This window comes from Coffea eugenioides, chromosome 4 (assembly GCF_003713205.1).
Source record: "Coffea eugenioides isolate CCC68of chromosome 4, Ceug_1.0, whole genome shotgun sequence".
Lineage (NCBI taxonomy): Eukaryota > Viridiplantae > Streptophyta > Magnoliopsida > Gentianales > Rubiaceae > Coffea > Coffea eugenioides.
Genome location: NC_040038.1, coordinates 14,134,736 through 14,162,554, shown reverse-complemented (window position 1 = coordinate 14,162,554; position 27,819 = coordinate 14,134,736). Strand labels below are relative to the sequence as shown.

General features: G+C 33.6%; 3 protein-coding genes across 3 annotated transcripts; 1 reads left to right on the top strand and 2 right to left on the bottom strand.

Annotated features, from left to right (window-relative positions):
• The first annotated feature begins 492 nt into the window (after positions 1-492).
• LOC113768848 (CASP-like protein 4A3) lies at positions 493-3,337 on the top strand. Its single transcript, XM_027313355.1, has 3 exons — positions 493-1,346; positions 1,578-1,713; positions 2,705-3,337. Exons 1-3 carry the CDS (start codon positions 655-657, stop codon positions 2,897-2,899), a joined length of 1,023 nt encoding a protein of 340 aa, XP_027169156.1. The 5' UTR covers positions 493-654; the 3' UTR covers positions 2,900-3,337.
• A 13,935-nt stretch (positions 3,338-17,272) lies between these two features.
• Positions 17,273-19,560, bottom strand: LOC113769097 (putative disease resistance RPP13-like protein 3). Its single transcript, XM_027313575.1, has 5 exons — positions 19,527-19,560; positions 18,680-19,327; positions 18,348-18,573; positions 18,138-18,236; positions 17,273-17,492 (listed from the first exon to the last, which is right to left on the bottom strand). Exons 1-5 carry the CDS (start codon positions 19,558-19,560, stop codon positions 17,273-17,275), a joined length of 1,227 nt encoding a protein of 408 aa, XP_027169376.1.
• A 6,287-nt stretch (positions 19,561-25,847) lies between these two features.
• Positions 25,848-26,713, bottom strand: LOC113769096. The gene is made up of 3 exons (XM_027313574.1): positions 26,690-26,713; positions 26,515-26,593; positions 25,848-26,374 (listed from the first exon to the last, which is right to left on the bottom strand). Exons 1-3 carry the CDS (start codon positions 26,711-26,713, stop codon positions 25,848-25,850), a joined length of 630 nt encoding a protein of 209 aa, XP_027169375.1.
• Positions 26,714-27,819: the final 1,106 nt, after the last annotated feature.

Sequence of the window (27,819 nt, the reverse complement as noted above, 5' to 3'; positions counted from 1 at the left end):
TTGCCCCCTTTTTTCTTTCTTATCAAAACATTAACGGGACTATTTTTAATTCGTACGATCATTAATTTTCATTAGAAATCTATCCTTTGTCAAGTGTGTCAAAATAAAAAGAAAAAATTACAAGATTTAACATTGTGAACTAACATATATTAAAACATCATATCATCTTCACAAGTGATTTTACTTTTCAAAAAACACTTGTTTAGATTATAGTTTATTTGCTTGTATCATCAACACATCTTCCAATTAACTTTTTATCTCACATACATTATATACAGTATTTTTTTAAAAAAAAATTTATCTCAAATAATCTACTATTTAAAAGTTTCTATAATTACATTTAACTATTAATCGAACTGGGGTACTAAATTGAAACAAGTACATAATTCAAGGGACAAACTAGTCTTCTCATTACTTTTGAAACTTCCCCAAGGCTTCCACAAAGTGCACAACCCCACACTTTGCTCTGCCACTTTCTTTTCCAAAGTTCCCACAAACTCAAAAGAAGAACCCCACCTCCCAACCCAAAAAAAAGGCTTTCATTTACTTCTTCTCTTTCTTCCCAGTTCCCACTTCTGAAATTCTTAACCAACTTTTGAAATTTCCCCGTCAAAAACAGAACAATTCATCGAAATAACTAAATAAAGAAAAAAAATGGAAAATCCAAGTCCTAGTCCAAATCCAAGTTCAACCCCTCCAACCGCCGCCAACCACCAGCACCAGCACCAGCACCAGCACACCAATTCCTCCTCCACCGCCACGCCCAGAAAAAACTTCAAGAGTGACAGTCACAAGAGCACTAGATCAACATCAATGTCGGATACCGAATCTCAAGTCGACTCGTTCCACTCCCCACTCCGATCAATCTCGCCACTCCACTCCGACGACCCTGTTTTCAAATCCCCTTCCGATTCTAAAGCAATTGTTTCGGTTGATAAGTACTTCTCCCCTCTCCGGTCACCGAAAAAGCCATGGTCGGAGAATTCGAGTTTTCCGGCGACTCCCTTGACGGCGGACGGAGGAGGGAAGGACGGGACTGGGAATCCGTCGCAGGGGATGATGATGTTTAACCGGTCGGTGAGAGATGGAGTGCAGCCGGGAGTGGAGAAGTTGGAGATGGGGCTCGGTCGGAGAGGCGAACGTGATGAGGTCGGCGGAGAGCGTCCGTCCAGGGCGGCGGTTGATTCGATTTTGCGGAGGTCGAATAGGGATGTGATGGTGAAGAAATCGGCGTTAGGGTTTAGGATTTGTGAGGTGATTTTGTGCTTGATTGCTTTTTCAGTTATGGCTGCTGATAAAACTCAGGGTTGGAGTGGTGATTCTTTTGATCGCTATAAAGAATATAGGTTCCATTTCTTTCTCTATTTCTCCGCTATTTGTGAATCGATTCTACTGTATAAATTGTTTATTCAAATAAGAAAAAAAAAGAATGAATGGAGGAAGAATTTGCCATGAGTTATACTTACATTACCATCAAACGTTAACTGTAAAAAATTCTGTGCTCAAGCAAGCATGTAAGCACCTGGTAGATTTTATTAAGTTTATTTTACAGTAAAGATCAAATTTTTTTGGCACAGGTACTTGGTTGGGGTAAATGTGATTGGATTTGTATATTCCGGGTTCCAAGCTTGTTGTTTGGCTTATTATTTGGCTACTGGAAATCATGTCATTTCAAGCCCACTGCGTTACTTCTTTGATTTCTTCATGGATCAGGCAAGTAATGTTCATGTACTGTTCTTCACAATGTTCATATGGTGATTTTCTCTTCACCCCTTTTCATGAGTAAATGTTTGCTCTTTATGATGTAATTACAGGTGATCTTGTGTGTTCTCTTCTTTGTTTGTTTGTTTGGATTGTTAATTTGCATGTTTGTTACTAGTTGAATAAAGGCTGGTATAGGAAAGGATTGACCGAGCTATTGTCTGCTTGAGCTAAATTATAAGTGATCTGACTAATATTTGGTTCAGAGTAAGATCAATGTCACCTACTTGCTAGAGTGTTGGGGAGTGCTATTTTTCTGCTTCTCACTTATATCTTACCGCTGAAAATGTATGATTTCTCGAATGATGAAAAATATCCAGAATAAAACTTCTTTTGTTCCTGTAGTTGCATCATTCTGTCCATTTTTGAGGGCTGATTCTGCTGTTCTGGAACAAACAAATTTTGAGGTCTGATTTTTGGTCTGTTCAGATGAGGCTGTTTTTGGCATTCAGTGCTTCAATTTTATTTTAGTCAAAGCAAGTTCAAAAGGAGCGATATACGTAAATTTCAGCAGGAAAAAGACCTGTTTAGTAGTTCGATTGCTAGCAATTATCTTTCCAAATGTGCCTTCAAGAATGTTTGTAAATTTCCTCCGTTTGGATTGGCCATTTTTTCAATAACAAGTTTTTCAAATACAATGCTATAGTAATATACAATAACTCAAAAAAGATCTCATCCATACAATATTTCAAAAAAATTTTATAGTAAAAATTTTTCATATACACTGTTACAGTAAAATTTTTCAAAAACACCTAATCCAAATGGCAAACTTTTGTTGGGCATGCCTCAAACACCTGACTTGTACACATTAATTTGTTGAGGCTCCTTTATACAAGTATTGTCAACCTCTACTTAATGCTGCTATCTATGGTTGCTGCATATTTGGGATAATTATACATGCTTCCTTTGCTTTCTGAAAGGATTTTATCCATTTCACTCGCAGATACTTGCATATCTTATAATGTCAGCATCATCCTCATCAGCAACCAGGGTGGATGACTGGGTGTCAAATTGGGGTAAAGATGAGTTCACAGAGATGGCTGCTGCATCTATTAGCATATCCTTCCTGGCATTTTTTGCATTTGCCTTCAACTCTCTCATATGTGGTTACAGTTTATGCAACCGTGACTCCAGTTGATCTTCATATCGATTGGTACTTTCCTTTCCTGCAAATAACTCTGAAGCTGTACAGCCCTAGTGGTATAATCAAGATTAAATTTTCCTTCTTGCTGTAGATAAAAGGAATTTGTAAAAATAGATGTTAGGTGAAATGGATTTCGACTCTATTCAACAAAGATGCCTAATTACACCTCGCATGCTTGGGGTATGTATTTATTTTTCAATGTTTTCCCAATCTAGGATACTGATATAGCCAGGTATCTTTTTGATGTCTATGGGCATGAGCATTTTGCTCAAGTGACAGAGGAATTCATGTTTGCTTCTTGCAAGTTTAGGATTTGTTCAGGAATATCCGCTCCCAAAACCAAATTGCTTGATATTTGAAAGAGCTGGAAATTTTCCATGTAGAACAGAATTACCAATGAGCTAGCTACTCAGGGTGCTATCTTCTCTTGTTTCTTTGAAGCTTAATCATCTCTTGACGGTTGATCTCGTTAATCCTGGCTTCTCCAGAGGAAAAACAGTGGAAAGAAGAGGTGTGAAGAGAATCAGTTTTCTAAGACATAAATTAATTGGATCCTGTAATAATTGGTGTATAATCTGGGATGGAATTTGGACAACTCCATTTAAATTCCCCTGATCCCCACCTTGGGCTTTCTGGTTTTCTGGATGGTCTGCTATCACGATTTTGATATTTTGACATCATTCCTCTGAATGTGGTAAACGCTTTTTTTTTTTCCTTTCTAATAAAAATATAATGAAACATGGCAAGATCAATTAAATCCAATCTTTTTCCATCAGTACATAATGATGAACGATAATACAAAGGTTCCTGAGGGTTCTATTTAAATTGCATTGTTTGGATGAGATTTTAGAAAGAGTGTATGCGTAATCAAAAAGAAGATGGAAACATGTTAAAAGAACTTTTCCCAAAAATCAAAAGGGATTCATATGGATAAAGTGTGATTAAAATATTGTTTGGAACAGCTTTATTGAATATTTCGAAAGTATTTTTGAGTTTATTGCCAAAATAACTCTTCTTTTGAAACATATACCCAAAGTAATCTAATTTCAAAATTTATTACCTTTATAATTCTTTTTTTTTCCACATAGGTTGCATATATGGTAGGATAGAGATAGAGGCACATACTATCTCTTTTTCCTAATTAATATCTTCCTTGATTCTCTCTCTGAACCTACCCACTTTTTTTTCCTTTATTATTTTTTGTCCTTTCGTTATTTTTCCTTGTCAAATGCAATTGTTAAAAGTCAATATTTATATTAACAACATCTAAAACTTCATTATCATTCCTAATATTGTATCTGTAGATGAAAATATTCTCCTCGAATTGATAATTTCAAGGTAAATGAAGATTATTCTTTTGTCTTTTCTGTTGTGCAGTTTTTGGAACATTCCTATGGCCTTCAAAAAATTTTGAATACTAATTGCTTTAACAAATGATTTCTCACACCGTGTGCTTGATAAAATGTCTAAGAGGAAAACTACGTAACAACATAAATTCATACTCAACATAAACATGTTCATTTGTAGTGCCTCTCTATCACATAATCAAATAATCTCTATATTTGAAGTATTTTTGCACATTTATTCAACATCAATTAATGGCTCGTGTTACTTTTGAGAAACTTTAGCATTATCTTAATTGCAATAGTTTGATTACTTTTTGTAAAAGTACTTTTCAAGGAGTAGAAAACATAACGTAAACAAATATGATAATCTTGAAGTTTTTTAACTTTTTCTTATTATTGCTTATAATGTTCATTGCAATTTTTGTATTTTGCAAATTTATTTTTGAAAAAATATATGCAATAAGTTTGATACATTTAAAAAAATTGCAGAGAGCAATAATAGCAAGATCAATAATGGTAAAATTTATTTTAAATAATTATAAGGAAATTATCAAAGTTATGAAATTTTCTTGTGCCTCTATAATAAAACAGTTTAAATTTTTAGTTTTTATTGGAAACTATAAACTAGATAAAAACTTTCCTTTCTTGTTATCCTACATTGCAATCAGGGTAATTAGGTGGCAACAATAACATTGATTTGAGAATAAAATTTGAAAGTGAATCACATTGGAAATATTTTTTAGAAAGAGTGTTATTTTGGCAAAAAACTCAGTATTTTTTATAATGGGCGTTTATTTCACGTACATGAGTTTATTGCCAAACTAACTTTTTTTTTTGAAACATATTCCCAAAGTAACCTAATTTTAAATTTTTTTACCTTTCTAATTCTTTTTTTGCCACATAGGTTGCATATGTGGCAGGATAGAGATAAAGGCACATTCCATCTCTCTTTCCCAACTAATATCTTTCCAACTCTCTTTCCCAACTAATATCCTCCCCAATTCTCTCTCTGAACCTTCTTTTTTTTTGGGATAATTTCAGATACCTCCCCTGAAGTTTCTGACAGTCTCACTCCCCTCTCCTGTGGTTTCAAAAATACCACAAACTTTCCCTAAAACTAAATAGGCAGTCTCAAAGTAGACCCAATTCAAAAATACAAACAATAAAAAATGGAGAGTTGGAGAGAGAAACAACTATATACCACAAATGCCCTGATATTCACTGAATATTTCGTAAGTATTTTTTATAATGGGCGTTTATTTCACGTACATCATGTTGTAGTGAAAAATGTTTTAAAGAAACAATAATTCAAAAAATGTTATTCTCCTATTAATTTACTGTCCATTCTTGGTTCAGTTTGCAGTTTGCGTTTGTGCTCCTTTAGTAGGTAAATTAAAATTTTAGGCACATCGGGCCTCCCCTGCAACCATATTAGTTCAGCCCAATTGAAATGATCCAGGTTGGATACTCTAGACAGCAGCCCAACTGTTACATCAGTGACAGATATATTGGATTGGACCACAATGGATTGATTTCGGAGGTGCGATTTATTTCACTTTGTACTGACAGCAGAACGAAAATTTAATTAGTGCATATACTGTTGGTGTATATAAAATTAATTCTTTAGTTATACTATGTCAAAAGTATCAACAAATACTATATCAAAAGCATCAATATAATTTATTGATTTAGTTTTTCTTTCCATTAATATCCTTAACATAAGATAATAAGACTATGGCACGCATGCATATTTGAATGCCTGTTTTAACATTATTGAAGGTAATTGTGTAATATCAATTGAATTATATCTCCTTATGAAGTAGAATTATATTTGTATTGAAATTACTCGAATTTTAATTTCTAAAGAGAAAAGGAACACAAACAAGAAAACGAACAAAATAAATCCAAGTGAAATCTAGAAACAATGAGCAAAAAACAGAGATGCAGGAATTACATTTAGATTTTGAATCAAGTTACACAAGACTATCATACGTAAGTTAATTGTAGAATATGAATAGCTAGTAGTCAGTTCTTATTGCGGGCTTTCTTTGATAATTAATTCGTTCCTATTGGCAATTGGATTCCGTCCTGTTTTCTTTTGAACGTCTGTTTTGTTTTGTAGTTCAGCTGGAACAAGGTTCATCGGTACTCGAATATTATTTAATACTCGAATTGAATTATTTTTAAGTTAATCGATTTTTATACTATAACTTAGGGGAGATAAGGGACTGTACAATTTTTTCCTAACTTAGGTTTTCCAATTAAGAGGCGTTAGCAAGGATGAGAAGAATGTACAAATGGTGCCAAAATATCGCAACCCTGGGCACTTTCTGACCCATCAACATTCATTAAGGAAGAAGAAGGGTACATAGGTCAATATAGTCAAGTAGAATCCTTTTAATAGCAACACATAAGTCATTAAAATAAATAATTTCTTCTAGAAGCTTATATTACATAATTAAAAGATTAAATAGTGAGCTAAGACAATCAGATGGGAGGATTTTAAAAAAGAGAACATTTGGCCATATTGCCAAATTGTCCTGTAATCACCAAATTTAGATATATACTGTGAAACCCATAATTTAGATTTTACTAAATTATGCAAATAAATTGAGAAAATATGTGTTCGTACTTTTTATTGACAGAGTTTATCCTAATCGATTTTTAGAAATTTTCCTTATTTTTCGTCTCACTCAATTGACTTGTAAGACCAATTTGTTCAATCCAAAAGAGCTCAAGTTGACCTCTCCTTCAATTTTTTGGGCCTAAATGCATAGTTTGAAACTTTGATGACAATATTCTAATTTACCCCAAGCTAAAATTCAATGTTCAATGTTTTGAGAGGGGCCCGTTTTACCATTTTTACCCCAATACTCAGACTTTCTGCCTAAATTGAGAATTAAGTACAAGTGTGGGGTACAATTAGTAATTGGACAAGTAATTGGAGGGCCAAAGTGCAAGAAAAGTTCTTGATATCTACCCAGATGTTGTTGCTACCATTCTTTCTTCTGTTATCAAACTTGAATGAACAGAATCAGGAACCGTGAGGAAAGACACAGAGCACAGCTCGGTATCATCAAACTTTCAAGAACCTTAAGGAAAGATTCAAAGATATTTCCAACGATATAAAATTCCAGCTCTGGTTCATTTTCTATAGACACCAGAAAATCGCAAATTTGGCTGGAAATCATGACCTGCACAGCTAATGACTGGAAAATTGTAGTCACTTGTCGCTTAATCTAGACTAGCTTATAATCTGAATTGAAAAATGATGCCTTCTGGAGATTTGTAGCACTTGGAGTCTAATTCCTAGCGGCACTAATTTTACAGCTTTTCGACAAATTTAACTTGGGCTATGTTGATTTATTGAAGTACTGCTGTGCTGCTACTGTTGCAATTTTGATGCTCCAAAAATTAATGGAAAAACTGGTAAGATATTAAGATGCAGGGATGAAGGAGCATGTTATTCTCAGACTACAATCTTGAAAATTATGTGTATAGAATCGGACTAGGAAAGAGAATAACAAGGAGAGCAAGCTAGGAGTTGATGGAGTTGCGGATAGCTTCGGAACCGTGAGGAGACTTCTCAAATTGAGGTGAGCAGTTTCTCGCTAATTTATCATGTAACTGGTCTATTGTTCTTTAAAAGTTTTTATACATGAGTTCTTGATGAAATGTCATGAAAATTTTAAGTGAAACAACATTTGAAATTCGTGACCAAAACTTCGAATTTGGAACCCGTAATCGCAGGAGTGGCAGTCAGCTTTGAGCAGTCTTGGGAGATAGACTGTAACATAGTGTAGAAATATCGGAATCATTCACCTTTTGTTTTGAATGAAACTAGAGTCATGGATCTTTCTGTCAATATAAAAGTTCTCACTAGTTCTATGCATAAAGAATTTGGTGCAGCTCCAAAATTAGCTGAAAATCAGCTCTGCTTGGTGGTGAACGGCTCCTGAATTGATGATGCTCTGTCCTCAGTCAATTTCGAATAGGTTCTAATTAAAATTTTGGTTGAACTGTTTGAGAGATGTTTAGTTGTCTGCTTCTAGTTTCCAGCTGTATAAATATCATAGCTATATCAGTTCTATTACTCAAGCTATAGGGGCTTAAACAGCAGACTTTGATCAGCCTGGTATGGTTTTGACAGAAAGTCGTCCCAAATTTACGTGTGATTTCAAGTGAGTTAAGTTCTTGATTGCACCTTGGTTGCTTCATGAGAGTTTAAGGACTCTGAGTCTAATTTCTGAATCTTTAAAAATCATAGGCATACGACCTTTACATCTCTGGAATTTGACAATGACGTTCAAAATGATAGTATAAATTTGTAGTGTGTTTCAGGCCCTTTGGGATGTTAATTAGACTGCCCCATGACATACTTAATACATTAGCTGCAGTTTCCATTGCTACAAGTTTCATAGCTATACAATTTTTGCAAATCGAGTTCTGATAACTTGAAAAGAAAAACCAGACCAGCCTGATTATCTGTGAAAGAAAGTTACAGTAAATTTAGGGGCAAATATGACGAAGATATGAATTGAATCAGTCCATGGTCACTTCATGAAAGTTATATTATTCTGAGTCTAGTTTCCAATGATAAAAGATTCATATTCATCCGACTTATATATCTCAAGTTGTGATCACTTTAGTACCACCTAGCAGTTGTAGAATTCTGCTCTAGTTTTTCTTTGGAGGAATGGGTCGAACTATTCTTTCTCGCATTTGCTTAAGAGCTTTCCCATCCTAAACCTTTGAATCAACGAGTTAAAAAATTGAAACATTGTTCCAGCAAGCTATGCTAATTAGCAATGTGCAAGCTTAGAAACTTAGCTTGGACTTGACATTGCACGGTAGCATTTTAAGTTAATTATAGATAACAACCTTCAATCTCGAATGGAGGTGTTTTAAAATAAACCTATGTAACTTTCAAATTTTAGGCTGGAATCAGACAAAGGAACTTGTTACCGTCTGAAACATGTTTATGGTAATACTATCATCTGTTCATTGAGTTTGGTTAATTAGTAAAATATTTCCATATTAAGTACTGATAATTTGTGATGATACTTTAGGTTCACGTTATTGGTTATTATATCTACCTATTATATAAGAAAGAAGTGAGATTACTGTAGCAGTCTCTATGACTGCCAAGTGGCTCCCATCTAGTTTGACATGTGGCTCATTAATCCTTTGAGGAAGCTATCTATATTTTTTTTCCTTTTTCTTTTGGTTTTCTTTTTTCCCCTCATTTCCTCTTTCCTTTTTGGCAAAAGACAACAACCACAAGAACCTTCATCCTCATCTACACTATCACTTGCACGTTCAATTTTCACTCTGTACTCTTTTCATTTTTTCCCCTTTATTTTGCTTCACCCTAATCGTTTACTCTGCTTTTGTTTTTTCTATTGAATTAGTTGATGCATTTTTTTTTCAAAATTTCCATAATTAACTAAATGAATGGTTTTTGTTGTTGGAGTGGATGAGGGAAGCTAGCAATTTTTGTTGAGGGAAGATAACAATTTTTCCTCAATTGAAATTCATTCCAATTTTAGTTTTCATTTATTAAAATTGCTATTTGATAATAGGCTGATAGTGCTGGAATGAAGGAGGAAGAATTTGACAAGTGAAGATCCAAGATGAATGATGACTAGGAAGGAAATAGAGAGGTCTATTGAATTTAAAATTAATCAAAGTCTCTTAATTTATAGATAGATAATTATATTTCCATATTTTGATTTATTTAAAATTTCTTCATAGCGACAAATGGTTATTTACTAGATGAGAATGATGATATGTAAAGGAATTGTTGGGGCTACCAACTTAGGATATGAATAAAATATTTCGTATAATCTCTTCATTTTGGGTTATTGACTTGTATCCATGATAGGTGGTTTATTTTCATGGTATGATAGTTGAGAAGACAAGAAGTGCAGAATTAGATTTTAAAATCATTTGCTTAAGTTGGTTCTATGAATTTGTTTTTTTTTTTATCACTTTTATTGTCCTAATGATAATATAAGCTAGATGTGGAACTGGATATATCATGACTATTTGGCTGAAGGAGTTGATAATTTTTTATAAACTCAAGTAGCTGAATTGATTGCTGTTGTTAAGGAATTGCAATTGGTGGTGGAAGTCAAAATTGAGACTTTTAACCTAGAGAGTGATTTGACAAAAAAATTGTTAAAAAATTCAATCTTGATTAAGAAGATATTTTTGCGATCAAACAAATGGTTGGTTTCGAATTTGTACATGTATATTTGCAAACATGGCAGTTCATATTTTTATCTAATTTTGCTATTTGTATTCTCAAACTGTTTGGCAGATAATGTTATCACCTGTTTGTAATGCTATTAAAGAGGATTTAAATGGATGGATTAACAACTCGCTTTTTCTCTGAAAAAGACAAAAAAACAATGTGTAGGTTTGTATGTTTTGAAAAGGATAGAAAAATGTGCAAATTTGTATGTTTTATTGATGTTGAAAATTGTGACAGATCTTGGCAATTTTCTAAACTTTTTCTAATTATTAAACTGCTAGAAGTATTATGACTACTTTTGGTTTAGTCACAATTAAAGTTATGCTGCCATTAAATTGGCAATGTAGTGTACTTATTATCTCTCCTTTTTTGGTATTATTATACACACATAGAATTGGTTCAAAAATCTTTGTCCAAATCACGATAAATAGCGGACTAACTTCATAAACGGAATTTCTCTTCATAGCAAATTTTGATTGTTTTGATGCTCAAAATTTCTCCTGTATTTACCAAAAAGATTTATTGCTCTATGTTTAACTAAACTTCAAAGGGGCACAACACGGCCAAGATACATCTAGTCTACGTATTATATAAGACAGAAGTGAGATTACTGTAGCAATCTCTATGGCTGCCAAGTGGCTCTCATCTACTTTGACACATGGCTCATTAATCCTTTCAGTAAGCTATCTTTATTTTTTTTCCCTTTTCTTTTGGCTTTCATTTTTCCCCTCATTTCTTCTTTCCTTTTTGGCAAAAGACAACCACAAGAACCCTCATCCTTATCTACACTATCACTTGCATGCTCAATTTTCACTCTGTACTCTTTTCATTTTTTTTCTCTTTTTTTTTTTCCTTCACCTTAATCATTTACTCTATTTTTTTTCTATTGAATTAGTTGATGCATTTTTTTTTCAATTTTTCTATAATTAACTAAATGAATGGTTTTTGTTGTTGGAGTGGATGAGGGAAGATAGCAATTTTTGTTGAGGGAAGATAACAATTTTTCCTCAACTTATTTTCATTCCAATTTTATTATTCATTTATTAAAATTGTTATTTGAAAGTAGGTTGATTGTGCTGGGATGGAGGAGGGAGAATTTGACAAGTGAAGATCCAAGGTGAATGATGACTGGGAAGGAAATAGAGAAATTAATCAAAATCTCTTAATTTATAGATAGATAATTATATTTCCATATTTTGATTTATTTAAAGTTTCTTAATGGCGAAAAATGGTTATTTATTAGACGAGAAAGATGATATGTAAAGGAATTGTTGGGGCTAGCAATTTAGGATATGAATAAAATATTTTGTATAATCTCTTCATTTTAGGTTACTGAATTGTATCCATGATAGGTGGTTTATTTTCATGGTATGATAGTTTGAGAAGAAAAGAAGTGTAAAACTAGATTTTAAAATCATTTGCTTAAGTTGGTTCTATGAATTTGTATTTTTATATAAGCTAGATATGGAGCTAGATATATCATGACTATTTGGCTAAAGGAGTTGATAAATTTTTATAAACTCAAGTAGCTGAATTGATTACTGTTGTTAAGGAATTGCAATTGGTGGTGGAAGTCAAAATTGAGACTTTTAGCCTAGAGTGTAGTTCGACAAAAAAAATTGTTAAAAAATTCAATCTTGATTAAGAAGACATTTTTGTGATGAAACAAATGGTTGGTTTCAAATTTGTACATGTACATTTGCAAACATGGCAGTACATATTTTTATCTAATATTGTTTTTTGTATCCTCAAGTTTTTTGGCAGATAATGTTATCACTTGTTTGTAATGCTATTAAAAAGGATTTAAATGGATGGATTAACAACTCGCTTTTTCTTTGAAAAAGAAAAAAAAAACCAATGTGTAGGTTTGTATGTTTTGAAAAGGATAGAAAAATGTGCAAGTTTGTATGTTTTATTGATGTTGAAAATTGTGACAGATTTTGGCAACTTTCTAAACTTTTTCTAATTATTAAACTGCTAGAAGTATTATGACTACTTTTGGTTTAGTCACAATTAAAGTTATGCTGCTATTAAATTGACAATGTAGTGTACTTATTATCTCTCCTTTTTTTGGTATTATTATGCACGCATGGTATTGGTTCAAAAATCTTTGTCCAAATCACGATAAATAGGGGACTAATTTCATAAACGGAATTTCTCTTCATAGCAAATTTTAATTGTTTTGATGCTCAAATTTTCTCCTATATTTAACAAAAAGATTTATTGCTCTATGTTTAACTAAACTTCTAAGGGGCACAGAGCACGGCCAAGATGCCTCTAGTGCCATGTTATATTTGGGTGAGTTTTACCCCTTGGCAAGACTTGTCCACTTTTTGAACCCTTAATTTCTCTCTGTGTAAATTAATAGCTGCCAGCAGAAGCGTTCCCAATCTTGATATTATCCATAAATGTGTACTTTGGAAGTTCATGCATGGGTTTAAAGTAAGATCCTTAGCCATAATGTTATCTCCAATAACTGGGGTAATCTCTTAATATGCTAAATTGTGATTTTAGCCTTGGTAAAATATTTGATTAATTTACCTTCATTTGATATTAAGTGACATTTACCACAATTCATTCTTCGTAAAAGAAAGTCCGTGGAGAGTCTACATGTGTCTCCTCCTTTAACCTATTTATTTTCTCAATTTACTTGTAAATTTTATCTGTGAATGCTGATGAAACCCATAGTGTACTTTATCACATGGGGGGATGTTATTCAAAACATTGATGTGATTGAACTTCTTCTTATCATAATATAGTACTTATGTGTTTGGATTGCTGAATTATTTAACATAATATTTCACTTGTATCATAAACACATTTTTCAATCCACTTTATTATATTTCTAACTACTTTTTTTATCTCACATACATCACATCACAAAAAGTACTATAGTAATAATTATTGCAAATAATATTTCAACTAATACTCTATCCAAATATCATTGGAAAGTTGAATCATACCTGAAGTTACATGTGCATACTTGTAAATTCGGTTATGTACTTTACCACATCGGGGAGAACTGGGCCTGCTATGTGCCAGTATTAGGCTTGGTCGAAACACTTTCGTTACCATGGTTTCGCTACCCACTTGTTAGTCAGGATGCTTGGGGGCTTATGGGTGTGCAGAGTGTTATTTGGGCATCTCGAGATAACTTCCTCTTGTTATGGTTGGAGTTGGAGACTGTTATATTTTTTGGAGTTGGAATTGCTTGTGGAGTTGAATACTGTGCGGGACTAAGTGCTATATTTGAAAATGGACAAGAACCACCTTTAGAGCCTGTATCAGTTCATGTTTTTCATTGGAAGTTAAATACTGAGTGGGGCTAAGTAATATGTTTGAAAAGTGGGAGCCACTTATAGAACCTGTATCAATACTTCTCATGTGTTAAATTGTATGACTCTTTTTGTGTAATTTTGTTGTTTGTTGAAACTCAACGTGTATCAATTGAATGTATTGTGAAATTCTTGTTCCCTTGGTATATATTATTGAGAAGTGCTTTTACAAGTAATTTTTGGAGGTTCAAATGTTTTAAAACCTAAAACTTCAATGAGGATAAGCTCATGTTATTCTTTTTCATTTGTTTTCCTTAGGTGAGGGAAATTAAGGGTCAGTTTTAGAATATGATAGTTAAGATATATTGAGAGTTTTGTATCACATGCTAAAGTGTAATTTGTAATAATGCAATTTTTTAAAGTTTGAAGGTTTTAATTTTATCATTAGCCTTGGCTAGAGCAACACATATACTAACAGTGTATCTAGAAGATTAATCTACAAGAATTAATCTTATATAAGGGGGGAGGGGTGGTAAGGTGGAAGAGATTATAAGTATCACATGCTAAAGTGTAATTTGTAATAATGCAATTTTTTTAAAGTTTGAAGGTTTTAATTTTATCATTGGCCTTGGCTAGAGTAACACATATACTAAGGTTCCGTTTGATAAAACTGAATCTGAATTTTGAAGTTTGAATTCTGAAATCTGAATACTGAAACAATTAATTTGCTGAATTTTAAGCATTGAAAAAAAATGTGAATGTCTGAATTTTAATGCTAAACCTATTTATACTGTTTGATAAATATTTATAGCTGAATGCTTAATAAGTTTAATTTGACAATTTTGCCCTTATATCCTTTCATTCAAAAAAGAAATAGAATCTATGATTTGATTAGTTTAAAATTGTTAGGTATGAAAATGACAATATTTATTTTTAAATCAAATTAATATAAAAGATGAAATATATTATATGAGGAATATGGAGAAGATGTGAAAGTCATTAAAAAGGGAGAAAAGAGAAACTAAAAATCGTTAGATAGAGAATATTAGGTTGTTTAATTAGATAAGAATTTTGAATATAATTAACAAACAAGGGTAGATTTGGTAGATAAGATAAGGTAGTTGAAGTAATTCTATTGATTCTTATCAGAATTAAGCATTCAGTTAGGATTCTTGTGCTGAAAAAAATACACACAGGTTCAGCACTGCTTAATAAGTTCAGCAAATAGATTTTCATTTATCAAACACTTAAAACATCTGAATGTCTGAAAAAATTCAGATTCAGTACTTTTTTATGTTATCAAACAGACCCTAACAGTGTATATAGAAGATTAATCTACAAGAGTTAATCTTATATAAGGAGGGAGGGGTGGTAAGGTGGAAGAGATTATAAGTAGGAGATTCTCGGTTCAAAACATCCTACTTATAAAAAAAAGAGTTAATCTTATATATCTACTGTCAGTTTATACACTATCACTGTTGGATTTATGACACATATGCAAAAGTTGAATTTTAAATTTAAGTTTTGCATAATTGTTATTCATCTAAAATTAACGGTGTCTACACTATTTGTATATAGAAAATTAATCCATAGGAGTTAATTATATACATACAGACAGTGTATACATCATCACTATTGGATTCATGACATATATGCAAAAATTAAATTTAAAATTTAAATAATTATCATTCATTCAAAACTGACAATGTATACACTATTAGTATATAGAAGATTAATCCAATAATTTATCAAGTCATGTGATTATAGGTAGAAAGAAGATTTGATCAGGCATTTTAATGAACATACAACATATATTTTTCTTCCTTTATATATATATATATATATTTACAAAATTTAGTGTTTTCCCAGTTAAATTAATAACATGCATGATAATTTTGGGTAGCAAAATTAGGATTTCAAATTATTTTATCCAAAAAGTTCAAAAAATTATTCTTTAGTAAAAATAATATCTTGTAATTTGAACTTCTAAGGAATCTTGGGGTTTTTATGCATAAACCATGCAGAAGAGCATTTTTGTTAACTCAACTATTTTACTAGTTAATTCGACGAGTTGGAGTGAAATAGGAGGTAATTTTTGGGGTTAAACTGCAACTTTGACCAACCTCTAAGGGCAGTTTTGTAATTAGCCCTTGTTTTATGAAGTTCTTTTGAGTCCAACAATTAAAATAAAATAAAATAAAAATTTTTATACGCAAAATTATGCTTCCTTTTTTCGTGAACTATGAACATTTCCTTCAAGGCAATACATAACATGTTATTGAATCGAAAAACCAGTAATCAAGAAGAGTTAAAAGGGATTGTCGAACTTGTAAACAGTGAACAATCTTGGACTATTTATTGCATATAGAGGTGGCAATTTGTCCCAAGTCTCAATGGGCTACCCATGCCCAAAAGGACTTTAGGCGGGATGGGTATTGTAATTTGGTATTGGATTTAAAATGGGATGCATCCTAATTGTACCCATTATTTGATGGGAAATGTTGAAAAATACTTGGGTACCCATTGGGCCCAAATATCTTCCAAAAAATTTTCATTTATCCAAAAATTCATCTTTGATTTTTTTTTTTTTTTTGCAAAAATCTGATTTTTTTTCACTTCCATTTTCTTTCTTTTCCTTTCTTCACTTTCCTACAAAAGAAAACCAGTTAAGTAAAAATGATTTCATTTAAACAACTTTAAAAAAATAAAGATAACAATAAAAATAAAATGAATTGGTAAAATTTTGGTGTCTACAAGAATCAATGCTTTACTAACTGTTGGCACCATTTACGTTGATTTTATGCTAATTGTTGAACTATCTACATAGATTTCTATATGCAACCCTGTTATCAATTTTTAATCAACTTCTTCATTTCTGTGCTAGCTTTATTCAGCATTTAATGTGAATTTCTTTTGTATCAAATTTTGGAAATTTTAAGAATGTCAGCAAGAATGAATTTGGTGTTAAAAAAATCTTGTTTCTAGTCCTTGTGTCAGACAACATTATGGGTAAGGTTGGAATATGGCTGTATATCTATCTTTTTCTTTATTTGTTAATCCAATTTTTGGTTTAATTCAGGGAGAAGATATGTTCATTCTTACCAAAATGTTATGTCTTTTAAAAGTAACTGTTGATCGTTCTAGAGTGTAAATGAATTCAGAAAAATATAAATTCACAATAAAATCAAAAGAAATTTAATAAATAAAAATGTTAAAGTTATATAAAAAATAAAAAGAATTAAAGGAAAAAAAATATAAAAAATAGATTTGGGTATTGGGCGGGATCAATCTAAACCCATCTCAAAGTGATCCCGCCTAAATTAGCCCCAAAACACATATGAGTAAGGTTAGACCCAAACCTATATGATTCGGTTCCGTTTCGAATCTAAACAAATCCCGCCCATCTCACCCATTTTGCCACCTCTTAAGCCAATGCAACCAACACCAAACCAGGATCGAAGATAGAAAACTAGGTGCATGCAATCAGGAGTCAAAATATTTTGAGGTAAGGGACATTGGATACCAACCCCGCATCAAGCCTACTGACAAAATCTTTTGACATGTCCACAAGCTCAAGCTTATCAAGAGTAGATATGTGCTTCAGCTCTTTCGGCAACACGCGTAATGAGCGGCAGTTCCTGATTCTCAGGCACTGGAGCTGTGGCAGTGCAGCTTTCTCCACCTGCATGTCACGCAAGTCTTCTTGGTCTCTGAGCACAAGGAATTTCAATTGGTGAAAGCCATGCCTAGAAATGGTTAGTGTTTGTCTCTGATATGCAGATTTCATTTTGAGGCACGACAACTGTCCCAACTTCTCTAGTATTGGCATTGGATCATCAAAAAGAGATGTTTCTTTCTAAGACAAGCGAGAGAGATTTGTAGGGAAATTGGGAGGGAGCATTATCATCCTTTTGGATAGCTTAAGCTCTGTTACATGATGGAGCTTAGAAAGTCCAGCTAGAGATTGTGGCCCTCCCCACTGAGTCTGAAGATGTAAGGTCCTTAGGCTTCCAACCTTAGATAAATGCAGGCAGAATTTATCTATGTCTGACCTCTAATCTACTATAATCCCCAATTTCCGAAGACTTGTCAAAGTTGTCATGTTGTTATGCATAATGTGATCGAAGTGTATGCATGACAGAGTTAGGAGATTCCTCAATCCTTCAATTTTAAGAGACTCATTACATGTCATCTTATACGCATATAGATGCCGTAAACTGTCAAGCTTCCAAATGAAATTTGGAACTTCCAGTTTTTCAAACCAATACACGTGTGTGTCAAGGGTTTGTAGGTTTCGTAGGCAACGTAAGGAATGAGGGAGATTTTCAATTAATGTGCTTCTTAAACAGAGGTACCTCAGAAACCTGACTTCACCAATTTCTTCTGGCACGGAATTAATCCTAACATTCTCAAGGTCTACTATCCTAAGCTTTCCGAAAGTTTCGAAGCTAAGACTAACCTTTCCCCAGTAAGCGTGAGCATTAAAAAAAAGTAGAGACCAGAGACGAGGGGTTGAAGAGCCGAAATATTTTTCATCCTATGGGGGGATATGAATAGCAAGGTACCTGGATTCTGCTAATATTTCACCATCCCTGATCTCATGGATCTGAAAAAAATTTTCTTCCTTTGCCTTGCTGATTGCAAATTCTCGCAATAAATCATGACAGCTTTTAATCCTCTGATCAACAGCTGTCTCTGCAACCTGAACCATATTTCTGCTAAAAAGTTGTTCCACATAATATGCTGCAGTTTCCTCTAAATTTTCTGCATCTCTTTTCTGCATTACTCCCTCTGCAATCCATATATGGATCAACTTGATGACGGAAATCACAGTCATCTGGAAATAAGCTCAATTACGAAAAGCAAAATTTTAGATTGAGAGGAAGATCTGCATTACTCAATTCCAGAATTGCTGATACTCTACTCTTGCTCCTTGATAGGTATGTATTAATGTTGTTGAGAACTTTCTCCCATTCACTCTCCAACTTCTTCTTGCCCAGGAGCAGGGCACCTATAACTGTGATTGCCAGTGGTGGACCGGCACATCTCCTTGCAATCTTTTGGCCTACTTCGTGGAAGTCCAGAGGACACCCAACATTAGCTCCATGGCCTAAGGCCTTATTGAGAAACAACTGCCAGCTGTCTTCCTGCCCCAAAGTTTCCAACTCATGTGGGTGGCTCAGAGCATCTGCGTGTTTGGCAACATCGCGATTACGACTTGTAAGTAGCAATCTACTTGATGTATTAACGTCAGGAAAGGCCCTGGCAAGACAATCCCACCCTTCTTCCTTCCATATATCATCGAGTACCACAAGATAACGCTTATCATGTAGATCTTGATGGAGCTTTTGTTCCAAATCTTGCTCTTGCATCCTTTCCAACATTTCAAGTAGCTGATTAGTTATCGGATTCAATTGCTTTATGATTGCTCTCAGCGTCTCTTTGTGATTGTAGCTGGAAGAGATGCAGACCCAAGCCCGGCAGTTGAATCTTGTCCTGACATCAGCATGGTTATAAACTTTTTTGGCTAGAGTTGTCTTACGGTCTTACCAGCACCTCCCATGCCAACGATTGAAACCACACAGCGATTTTGGTCCTCTTTCAAAAGTTCTGCCACGAGCGATTGTGTTATCTTCTGGAAACCCACTATATCCTTGTCCTCGTTGAAAAGAGAGGTTCGCCGAAGGCGTTGGAGCTATTCTCCATGCGAATTCATCCCTTCTCCAAGATTTCTGATACCATACCTTTTGCAGCTATCATCAGTTTCATTGAGCCCATGGTTCAAAGACTCGGCCGAGTCATCTCCGAGTCCGAGACGACTTCGCCTGGTCATCATTATCTCGGGCCTTTCCGATACGATATTGGAACGATACAATTTCGAGATACTTAACTTGTCGAGTTGTCACTGTGAAGGGTTGAAATGACCGAGTCACCCCGAATCACTCCGAATCAACTCGAATTTTTATTATTTTTACTAATTTTTAAATTATTTTTTTATCATATTTTTTACAATTTTTAGAATATTAAATATTTCAAAAATTCGCATCTCGTCGAGACCACGACCGATATGCTGAGATCGATGTGGAATGGTCCGGGCCGCGACCGCGACTTTGAACCATGCCTCATCTGTAAAGATTTGATCTCTTTACCAATCTTGTAGAGGTTCACAATTTTCAAGGGTCAATGTGCCAATTTGTTGATGAATCCCTTATATTCTATGAACTCAAATTTGCTGGCAAAGATCTCAATGATATCCTCCGCATCTTAGGTAGCAGCTCTGATTTCAGAAACCCAGTTGCGAATCCCATCATCTTCATCTTGCCTTTGATCTGCATCTTTCGGGAAACACCGCATCTGGACCAGATCATTTTTGAGTCTTTCAGCTTTTTGTCGAACACCTATCAGAAAACCAATTTTTTCAATCAGAAGATTGCCAAGTCTCTCAATAACAAGAGGGGTAACAGCGTCAGCCATCTATTCTAAGAAAGCTTTGTTTTTCAAGAAGAGTAAGAACCGGAAATGTAGAAGAGGCTCTTATTAATCCTTTAATTGCAGTTGCAAAGCCAGATTAATATCTGCTAGACCCTACATATTGTCTACAGGTAAGGAATCAATGACTTTACAAGATATCTATATTCTGTTTGTACGTAAAGGATGATTCCAACTTTACTCACGCAAGAAGAAATCCACACTCCTCCTCAGTGAATCAAATATTTGCCAATCTCCGAGTGTCCTTTTAAGTGATCTTAGAAGAAAGTTTCAATTCCATTGTCCCATTCTCCCTTCTAGTAAGATCCTGTAGCTTCTTAAACAAGAGCAAATAATCCAGTCAAAAGAAAGCAGGTTTTGAGGCAAATGGTTTTACAATCAGGCAGAGAGACGTGGGAAATCTAATATCAAAGACGGAAAAAAAAAGTAAGTGCTAATTGAAAATGTTTTATGCTTCAGAAGAATGGCAAACCAAATTATTTAGTACGTAAAGGCCACATTCAACTTTATTGCATTTTTCCAGCTCCAAACAGCAATCTCTTATGCAGCTCCTTTATCACGAGATCCCATACCCATTGCTTGAAAAGCAGAGTTAAAGAACATATTAGAAAACGCGCCTAAAACGGATTTACTTGCGTTAGCCCAGAGTTTGATTTCCCATCTCTATACCTATATTACCACCCTGGGATGCATATCTTACAACTGCAGTGGCAGATTAACTTTGCCTTCTCTTCTAAGAATCGTAAAAAGCCCCCAAACTTCAATTCTGTTAAACTAGAGTATAAGCCTCTTCAATAACACTCACAAAATTCGTTTCTTTGTTTTTCAAACACACCCTTCTGTTAAACTTTCAGTGTTTTCTTCTAACGGTTTATGACAAGTGCATGAAGATAAAGGATATTCAGCAGAACATAACCAAGTTACCTTTACCAGAGGGAAAATGAACATTAGTATAAGATTCCTATCTCAATTTTCATTACGCCTGCTTTTGCTTTGTGGGTCAGAGTGGAAACCTGACCTCGTCAACATTCCACATTATTGGCCAAATGTATAGCAGTGTCACTGGTAATATGAAATAACTCTTTACGAAAGTGTTTTTGCTTTTTAAGCTTTTGCTTAGGCGTCAAACAAAACTTGAATACTAGAGTCTTGAACTTGCTTTTATAAACTAAAAGCGATGTGAGTAGCAAACATAGTTTATGAAGAAGGGAAAATAAATTCTAATTCCGACATTCAATCTATATATCTTTGAGAATCAATTAATTTCAGTGAACCCTCTTACATTGACGGGCAAAAGTACCCTTAGCAGTTTAGAAAATTTTAGTGTTTTCCTCTTCCTTTTCCTTTTCATTTTCTTCCTGTCTAATTGTGTCTTTAAGATCTTAATTACTAGCATTGAAGTACCTGTTTGAAGGTACAACTAAAACAGTAACACAGGAATCAACAAAACAAGGATCTCTCTCTCTCTCATTCTTTTTTTTTTTTTTTAATTTTTTTAACCGTGTTGCACTTGCTGAGGATGCATGCTACATAGTCATTTACGTGACCTTTGACCCCAAAGTTTAGCACAGGGACCGGGGAAGGAAAAAAAAAACCCTACTGCTAATGACTTTGGACCTAATAAGCTTAGATTTTCATCTCAAAACCAATTAATAAGGAGTGGAGAGGTTCAAAAATGTTTGTTAATTAATTAGGAAGGTCCTGGAAAATTGATGTAAAATTAGTTTATTTAGCAAAACTAAGCGATTGATCACACTTTTGGATGTAGGAACTTCGAGAGTGCGTCATGAAATTAAGAATATCGAGAACATCCATCAAAAGTTAGCCAAATTACATTCAATCAAAGTAAAGATCTTCAAATTAAATGTGGGAGTACTAGAATTACTCCTTTATTGTTACAACAAACTCTACTGATTCTGCATGATATCTTAATTAATTTCATACATCTTTCCTCACAAATATAACTCAATGCCAACAGATCATGGCAAGCAAGCTGCATGGTGCCCTCATGGCATATTGCTTTGAATTTCTCCTTGGATAGGACCACTAGGTGCACCACAGAAACAGCGGCAACAAAAGCCTGGTTGTGGAGGTGGTGCACAACAAACACAAGCAGGACAATTTTGACGAAGTCCTGGATGCATAAACAGGACAAAGAAAAGATCAACTAACATGACAAATAAAGTTAATTTGATAAGATATATATTAATGGATTAATCTGTTGTACACTAATAGCACATACACTGTTACCATATGATATATGATAACGAATCTAAATTTGAGCTCGAAACTCAAATTTTGTGTATGTATCATGCATCTAATTATGATAGTATATATACCGTTAGTGTATACTCTTAATTAACAAGCTTTAATTACCTCGAGATGGTCTTGCTGCCTCAGATGGTAACATCACCATGGGAGAGAGAACAATGAAAAACAGAAGAAATGTTGCCACAATGGACCTCGTAGAAGAACTTAATGCCATTCTTTTTTGTTTTTTGGTTTTCTTTTGAAGGCTTTTGAACAGAAAGTTTTGCTGAATTTGGTAACCAAGCCTGGGAGTATTTATAGGGCTTGGACACCAAAACGTGAGATGATTTGAGTGTTCATGATTTAATTTTTAATTTTTAATTGGAACGTGGAATCCTCATCCAAACTTTGCCATTGACCAGATAATGCAATCCAATAAAAGTAATAAGTTTAGCTCATTTGGTTGAATTCGTTCAAGTTTGAATTAAATTATTTGCACTTAAGGAAATCTTAAAAATATAAATCTATATCTAATATCCTATCAAAATCCTCCTTCTCTCTAGAAAAAACTTTCTAACTAAAACTCCTTTCAACTCTCCCATGAGAAAAAGATTAGATTTTTTTGATCTTTTCTCGTGAGAAGAACCTTCTCTATAGTTTTTTTCATTTGTGTGAATAAAATTTTTCTTGTAGTAAGAGTTTCTTTTCTCTTGCGGGTTATTTAGCTAGTGAGAGAATTCTTCTCTCCTAAATTTTGTAGTGAGAGTTTTTTTCTCTCATAGGGCTTCTTAGTGAAAGTTTTTGATAATTTTCTCTTTTCTTTTGTTAGATCTGAGTTTTTTCAGATTTTAATTATCGAATTTGGAATTTCTTGAATCTATTCGGCAAATCTTACTATAATATCTTGACTTGAAGCAGTTAATTAGAAAATGTGGTGATTGGAAGCATGCACAGATGTCCATGGAGTTACAATTATTTTATTTCATTTTTTAAATTTGAAGCTTTATAATGTAATTTTTATTGTTTTTCATATCTTTGATATCTGTGTATGTTTGACGATATAATTTATGTTATTAATGCAGGTTTTAATGAAATTATAGCTTTTATCAAAAAAAGGAAATCTTAAAATATTGTAATTAGAAATTTCCAGCAATATTCCATTGTTTTTCATTTTCTCTTTATTTCTTTGAGAGAATCTGATGTACGGTACAACAAATTATAACTTCATATTAGCATTTGCGATTCAAAGAAAAAAAAAAATCTTACCATATTAATTATCATTGGCAATTTGGCATTGAATTAATAATCAAGGACTTGATAACTTATAAATAGGGTATAACCATGTGATGAAATTACAATAACTCGTGAAGTAGTAGTTTTTCAATGACATCCACAGAGAGAAAATCAAATCAATTGTCAAAGATTTTGATTTTCTCATTCTAGCAAAAGAGCCCGCGGGCTGCTTAATGGTCAAAGAGTCTTGTCTGGCATGCGGCCGAAGTCTACTATTCAATTAAATCAAGCTCAGCCTTCGGCATCAAGAAAGTAAACGAAGACAACTTGTCTCTGCTATTATCCGCTGTCTAAACATGTCTTTCTTTTCATTTTACCTTTAATGCATATATAGAAATTTGTTCTTGTCTTCTGAATCAAATTTGTGCTGCAATAGTCTGTTGTGAGGACTCGTGTGATTTAAAGTTGGATATACGCAATTGATTGTGAGACACAATTTTCACTAACAAAATTTGTTGTGTTGCACGTTGCAATATAAGTATTCACTTTGTTGTTTTGGTGTTCAAATCTGTTCATTATTGCGTATATTATATGGTGCAATTTACAATGGCTTTTGAAAAAGCTGCTAAATCTTGGTGTCATTCCAAAAATAAATAAATAAATAAAAGCGTATTGAAAAAGCAGCTATTTCCTGCTGTAGCATTCTCAATTTATATTTATCTAGAAAAAAAAGGCATTTAAATTTATTTATTTTTCTTTCATGTTTGGTGAGATCGTTTTAAATTGAAAAGCTTATTCTACCTTTTTCTTTCTAAAACACAATCTCTCAACAAAACTTAGGCAAAAAACCTATCCAACTTTAACCAGGAAAAATCCAATTTTTTCCTTTTTTTTTCTTTTTTGTTTGGGAAGGGGGGGGGGGGGGGGGTTGGCTGTTCAGCCACTGCTTCCATTATCAAATTGCATAGCACTTCAGAGTGATGAGCATTTGCACAAGTTTTCCAGTATGCTTCCCACAATATTGCTTTCTTTCTATGGACAAGAGCGTTATATCACGGAGATTCAGAATTTTAATTTCAGGGATCACCTCCAGTTTCTATAATTAGAACTAAATATCAAAATGTCCAAAAATCAAGAAATAATAGCACAAAAATTATAACCTCAAAATGACAAATCTAAATATCAATGAATAAAGAATAAATAAAGTAACCTTTCAAATTATTACTGCCAAGATATAGCATCTGAAGTAAGCATTTTCAAGTCCCAAAATCAATATACTCTAAGGTAGAGATTTTAAAGACTGTGAATGGTGTAGAACCAGTGATCTGGTTAAATGTTATATCCAACTCTTCAAATTAGAAAGACTGCAAAATCCTTGAGGAATCTTCCCACCAATGAAATTTTGCATTAAATTCAAAATTGTGAGTTAAATCCAGCTTTGATAAACCAAAGAGAGGAAGAAGGAGAACACCAGTAAGAGAATTGTTTAGAGCGATCAATCATGATTGAATTTCTCCCATGAAATTGTTGTAGCCATGAAACTTATTGGATGAAAGTGAGACAATCCATTTGGCAAATGACAATGAAATTGTTGTAGCCATGAAACTTATTGGATGAAAGTGAGACAACACTTTTGGCAAATGACAGTGAACATGGTTGAATGAAACAAGAAATGAGTGGTTTCTATCTGCGGATTGATGAATCATATCTGGATAACCCATGCTGGAAATATTTAAGGCGATCACTCTTTTCATAGCTTGTAACTAGAGTCGCAAGTAACTCCAATCAAATTACAGATAGAGGAAGATATGGGACCAATTTTCATGGCAATATTAGTGGAAATGTTGATAGGAGAATTTAGAGAATCTGCAAAAAAAAAAAAAAAGAGATCTTTCTAGTGTCATGAAACTTAAAAAAGACCAATCCAATTCACTTAAGAACATGTACGAACAAGTTACTAATTGTATACTGAAGAATTGAAATTTTAGTGTAAAAAATAGAGATAAGCAAATTAATCAACGTCAAAGAAGTAAGAAATGATATTGACTAGAACCCAAAGTAGTGCTTCAATACCTAAAACCATGATACAACTACTAGTGGGGAAAGTGATCAAATTGAGACATGGGCCTCCTCCCCCTGAACGGACCATAGAAATAAGATGAAGGTGGCGGCGGCGGCATTCTCCATCGTGGATGGTCATACGGAAGTGGCTCCTCCCTAAACCATCTCGAGTAATTTGGATTCCTAGCATCATGCCTTGAACTTTCTGGACAAAAATGTGTCTGTCTAGGATAATCACTGTGGCTCCCAAAAATGTTTTTACTACCCCATGAAGGCATATTTTCCTCCCCACCATCATCATGATCATCACAACAAAAGTGTTTGTGTCCATCATCTTGTCTAACATTTTGCTTATGATGATCATCTGTGGACGGATGCTTTCCTTGAGCGAATCTCACATTCTTTTGGTGGTGTCCTTCAACTTTAGGCTCCTTGTCATAGAACATGAGTTCTGCTCTCTTTCCCATCCTGGCAATTTCCTCAATCAGCATGCAAGAGTTTGCATTGCCTCTAATTGATACCGATTTCTTTTGTGGATCAACAATAGCTTGATTAACACCTAATATAGATGGCAGAACTTAGTATACACATAATATACACATAAGATAAAGAAAATTTAGCTAGTTATTGACATATTACGGCTTTAATTGAGATAAATTAAACTAAATAATCAGTTGAGCTTAGAATTTGTTGACTTACCATTAATCTCCAACAATGCTTTCTGCAGTTTTCCCGAGCAATCATCACAGCAGTTGGTGTCGACTTTTAGAATAATAATCTGAATTACTTCGGTTTGGCAAAGTTACTTCTAATATACGTAGAAGCTCAAGATAATAAAATTTAGAGAAATTAGGAAGAAGCAAATATAATTTACCGGATCAGGAGCACGCTTATCCATTGCCAAGATTTGATGAAGAGAAACTAAATCAGGATCTCTTTATCTGATCCAATATAAGATATAGTCACTTGAGAGTCATTTCTACAAAGCATAAATAATTTTTGTGAAAACTAACACACGATTATTAAATATCAAGAGATAGAAATCTAGACAGTATCATGACTTATGCATTAAAACAAAAGCAATTTAATGGTTTATGTGAAAATTTTGCCAACAACATAGTAAAGTTCAAATTTCCCAACTGGGGAGACCCTTGGCTCTTCTAGCATCAAGAAGAAAAGAACCTTAGAATTTGGCTAAGATGGAGGCCAAAGGATATATTATTGGCACGAAGAATCCCCGTGCACACAGCAGAAGCAATTCTAACATATATAAAAAATATGTGAGAAGAGAAGGAGAACAAACACTCAATAATTTATTTAACTCAAAACAAATATTAAGTCTTAACCTTTCGCTTGACGACAACTCACAAATCTCAACCATGAGATTTTCTCTCAAGTCTAATCTCTAGATTCAACTCAACTCACCACTTCACTTCTCTTCCCCTAATAACCTACTAGACTAGTAGTATTTATAGACTCTAAAACTTCCTAAAACAAATATAATTGTAAACCAAAATTTATTTGGAAACTGACTTGAGATTTCCTAATTTAATATGGAAACTAAACAACTAAGATACCAAATAGAATTAGAAAACTAAATACTAATATAGCTTGGTTTAATGTCCTTCATATATGTCTATAACTTTTTTTCTTGTGAAAATAATGGTGAAGTGAGATTAATTATGAAAGCAAAAGGTAAGCAACAGAGTGTCTAATTGTATTCCTTTGAGCGTAGCATGCATCTCTACAGATAGGATGCAGATTTTTCAAGTGCAGATATCAAAACCAACTGTAATATGACATTCACATTTCTTTTCTCAAACGAGTCCATTACTAATTTGAGTCATTATTTCAATCATATTAATTGTTACCCAACATAATTTTGACGAATACTTGAACTGTATATATTTCCTTGAATACTAGCCATGGCTTATGTGAGATAGAAGGCGAAGAAATGAGATTCAATTTCTTGAATTAGTTTATTTGTATGCCTTAGATTGGAAA